The sequence below is a fragment of the Nilaparvata lugens genome, chromosome 8, assembly GCF_014356525.2.
Source record: "Nilaparvata lugens isolate BPH chromosome 8, ASM1435652v1, whole genome shotgun sequence".
Lineage (NCBI taxonomy): Eukaryota > Metazoa > Arthropoda > Insecta > Hemiptera > Delphacidae > Nilaparvata > Nilaparvata lugens.
In genome coordinates, this window is record NC_052511.1 from 4448729 (window position 1) to 4453032 (window position 4304).

Here is a 4304-nt window from a genome sequence, read left to right on the forward strand (position 1 = left end):
TACAATAAACATTATTATCAAGTACCCTTTATTTTTTATTACAGCACAATTCGTTTTAACAAACTAGAACTTAAAAATGGCTCTTGAAGAGTTATAATAAAGTAAAGGGAACTTGATAATAAGAATATTTAAACCCTAATGTAGCCTCATTATAATTCAATGTCTTTTCAATTGCAGGGTTTGATAGCTGCATATTTCTTTCACCTCAGATCTACGTATCATATTAGCCTATCCCATTATCATACTTATTAAAAAATAGTTAAAAATGTCCGAAGAAGAAGACCACACATCAAATCTGAACAGCGAAGATGACAACATTGTGGAGAATAGTGACATCAGCGAGCAAGAGGTCGTCCAGAACGATCTCGACAAGAGTTATATTGGCAAAAATTATGACATCGAAAAACCAATCGAAGATCCAGACAGTGAAATATTTCTGAACCAACTCAACTACACCGAGAGTAAACTAGTTGAAAGCAATCTTCTAACAACCGAAGTCCAAACAAAACTAGCCCCTTCCCCAGTATCTGAATTTGATGACGATTTCGAGGGTGGTAGTTTTTTAGAAGTCGAAGAACAAACATCAATAAGCCCAACAATCACAGTTAAATTACAGGTGGAAGGTCATGAGACGTTGACCACCGCTTTCAAGATACATTTTACTGTACAACAGGTCAAGGAGAGGCTATCTAACATCTTCAACATAAAATCGGAGGAGATAAGGTTGTATTATGAGGAGAGAGAATGTGACGACCTGTTGCCTTTATCAGGTCTGGGTGTTGAACCTATGGGCACAATCGAACTAATTATGAGAACCACAGATCCCGGGAAAAAGATTACACGCAGCCAATACTTACACTATATACCTGTGGTTGACATCATTACTGTGAGGATTGACGAGGGGGAAGGGAGGTCACGTGATGTGATTGTCGAAATCGAGAACCAACAGCTGGAGAAAGAATGGTTGGGAGGTTATAGACATCGTTTAACAAGGATCGAATACCATCATGCAGCCGTACAAACAAAGGCGAGACAACGAGGTTCCGGACTACCTCCAGGACAAAAACCGTGTGAGATAATCACGAGGCAGACTCAAACCCCAGGGTTTCCCCAGAAAGACAAGGGGACAAGTCCGATGATACACAAGTGTACACAGGCTGTACCCACTGACACAATCATACCTAGTTTGACAGATAAGATAATGACAGGAGTTGCAGGTCGGTTTCAAGTTGATTACAAGGTGTTAACGTTTGCTGAGGCTGTCGGTTTTGTTGTTTTAGTGCAGAGGTATCTGAGGAGTTACATGAAGAGGAAGGAGGAACGTGAGGAGGTGGAACTAGTTGAGAAATGTTTAGAAAACGAACGTTTCCTCAACAGTCAATACCTGACGACCACAAAAGACGACCGAACCAAAAAACTGATGACTGGCAACATCTTCCCCACATCCCAATTCGATTTCTACGTGCTGTACTTACTAGTAGGTAAATGGTGGAAAAAGGAGTATGACAAGATAAAAACCATGAAATCCGAGGAGACAAGGAAAGCTGCGTTTGTGGCATTGTTAGACAAGGAGGTGACACTTCTGTGGGCGATAGAACGACAACGAATCACTGCCAAAAAGGAGTCCATGAAGAAGAAGGAGATCAACTTCTTGGAGGAGACTGCTAGACCTGTGGTGTTCAGAAACTACAACGGATTCATGTCAGCTATTGATACACTGGAAACACAGAAAGCTAGAGAGTACCAGGATATGTATCTAGCGTTGATAGAGAGGGAGGTGACATTGGAACAACGACTGGATACCCTACACAAATTACGTAGTTTACTAAACACAATCGACGATTACAACAAGGTGAGGCCTCTATTAAACCTCATCAATCGTGAATGCGAGTTACTAGCGATCGGAGTGGAGTCTTCCGACCTGGAGGGTCTGAGAAACCGGATCGAACAACAACTCCTCCATCACTTCCACGACAACCGAATCAATCCCAAGGTGGAACACTACAAGAGAGCGAAGCGACCCCGGCTGGCAGGAATGGAACATTTGTGCAAAATGTGCAAAAAAGTGAAGCCCGCTTGCGAGTTCAACGTGCACGTTAAGATGACCAAATTCGATGTGTGCAAATCGTGCGAGTGGACGCGCAATATCGGACATCAGCGCATCGATCTCAGTCCTTACATGAAAATGCTAAGGCTGGTTAGATTCGATGAGATGAAGCTCTGCACCAAGTCTGCTGTTTCGTTTATACTTCAGGTATCCATTTATTTATTACTAAACGTAATATGTATAGTGAGTCGTATGTATGGGAACCCTTCAATAAGTTGGAGACTGTTGTAGATATAATACTGTAACTTTCAGGATAAGTTATTGGTCAAATACTCTACCTTTTGACGTACAACTGAATTTCAACCCCTCATAAGGCAGTGACTTAGGGGTTGTAACTCGAATATTTTAAATGTAAACACGTACAACTGAATTTCAACCCCTCAAAAGGAGGTGACTTAGGGGTTGTAACTCGAATATTTTAAATGTAAACACCCATTGTGTGGTACATCATTTTAAAGGCCTTTTCAAAACAAGAAAGATGGCATCGAAAAAAAATGTTCTTTGATACTTGTATCCAAAATGGCGGCTGATTGAAGTTTCAGTTTTTAAAGAAATAAATTGATAAAGTTCAATCAGTCGTCATTTTGGATAGGAAAGTTCGGAAAAGTATCATAGATCAATTTTATTGATGTCATCTTCCTCGTTTTGAAATGGCCTTGAAAATGATGTACCACACAATGGGTGTTAACATTTTAAATATTTGAGTTACAACCCCTCATTTCCATAAATAATCATAACTACAAAAATAGTCGACAGTAATCGGCTAGAGTTAACAAAAAATCGGCTTGAAAATTTGGATCATAAACGACCTATACCATGGCATATCTTCTTATGCTATCTCTTCTCTATGATGGTACTTACATTCATTCATGCTTACATATAATATCAATTTGTCACCAATTCATTTATAACTACAATCAAGTACTTTGTGCCGGTTGCACAAAAGCCGGTTAAATTTTAACCGTCATTAATTGCAGAACCAATTTAGATTTAAGAACCAATTTAGATTTAAGAACCAATCAGAGAAGCCGTCTTATCAAAAAGACATTCTCTTATTGGTTCTTGTGAAATTATAATCACGGTTAAATTTTAACCGGCTTTTGTGCAACCGGGTCTTTTTTAGGTTGTTGGATTCACAATTAATTCATTTATTAACAGAGTTACGTATCATATGATACGTAATGATTCATATAATTGTGAATCCAACAACCTGAAAGACCCGGTTACACAAAAGCCGGTTAAATAGTTATATTTAACTATAAACTAATACTACTTACAGGTAGTTGGAATGTATTTCCTGACGAATTTCATCTGGGAGGGGCGTTCAGTGATCAGCGAAATCACCGATCTAAGCCGACTGCGCATGAAACGTTGGCGCATGGATGTGGACTGGTCGCCTTGGAACTGCATTCTCATCACCAACGAGGAAAGCATCATCCACGAAAAGCTGAAAAAAGTCGAAGACTTCTACGATAAGGCGTTCATCAAAAAAGTGCAGCTGAAGCACAGGCGAGCGCGCACCCATTTCCTGCCTTTACTTATGAGTGACAACTATATACGGGAAACTGGTCTCTGGTACAAAGCTGAGAACTACGGTAAATTTTTGCAGGGAAGCAATTATGAACAGTTTTTGAAATCGGACGATCCTAATAATTTGAAGTGATTTGCCTACTTTTAAAGATTTCAAGTAGTAACTGCTAAACTACGAATATTTTCATCACTATAGTGAGGTCCACGTTATAATGGCAGTATTTGATTAGCAATGGTATTACTATCCTTGTCTATCCTTCAACAAAGCGGATAGCGCTATCTCTTTCTTGCTATTCTCTGTTGCCATATAGTTATTTAACAATGTAGAATTAATGATTAATTAACAAGATATTCTATCTTAATTATGACAAGTGAAAGTGACAACATTTTGATTTGGACAGTATAGTATAAATTGGAAATGGGACAGTTTTGGGCATGAGCCTGTTGTGCCTTTCCTCATGTTAAGTATTTGTACACAATGTGATAAATAAATAAAATCCATTATGAAATATTATTGAAAAATATAATTTCTTGCTTAATAAGATATAACTGATTATGTTAAATGAGAATGAACAGTTAATATTACATCAATAAACCTGTATCAACTACCGTCTATAGAAGGCATTGCCAAGATAGAGGTTCGGCAACATTTTTTCTCCTATCTTTC

General features: G+C 38.6%; 1 protein-coding gene across 1 annotated transcript; it reads left to right on the top strand.

Moving 5' to 3' along the window:
- The first annotated feature begins 265 nt into the window (after positions 1-265).
- LOC111064327 (IQ and ubiquitin-like domain-containing protein) lies at positions 266-3840 on the top strand. The gene is made up of 2 exons (XM_022352038.2): positions 266-2254; positions 3387-3840. The coding sequence occupies exons 1-2, from the start codon at positions 266-268 to the stop codon at positions 3768-3770; spliced, it is 2373 nt and encodes a 790-aa protein (XP_022207730.2). The 3' UTR covers positions 3771-3840.
- Positions 3841-4304: the final 464 nt, after the last annotated feature.

Excerpts from the sequence above, each read along its gene's own strand:
- LOC111064327 (XM_022352038.2), top strand. The coding sequence starts at position 266 with ATGTCCGAAGAAGAAGACCACACATCAAATCTGAACAGCGAAGATGAC. Across the intron at positions 2,255-3,386 it reads CTGTTTCGTTTATACTTCAG|GTAGTTGGAATGTATTTCCT; the intron begins GTATCCATTTAT and ends TACTACTTACAG.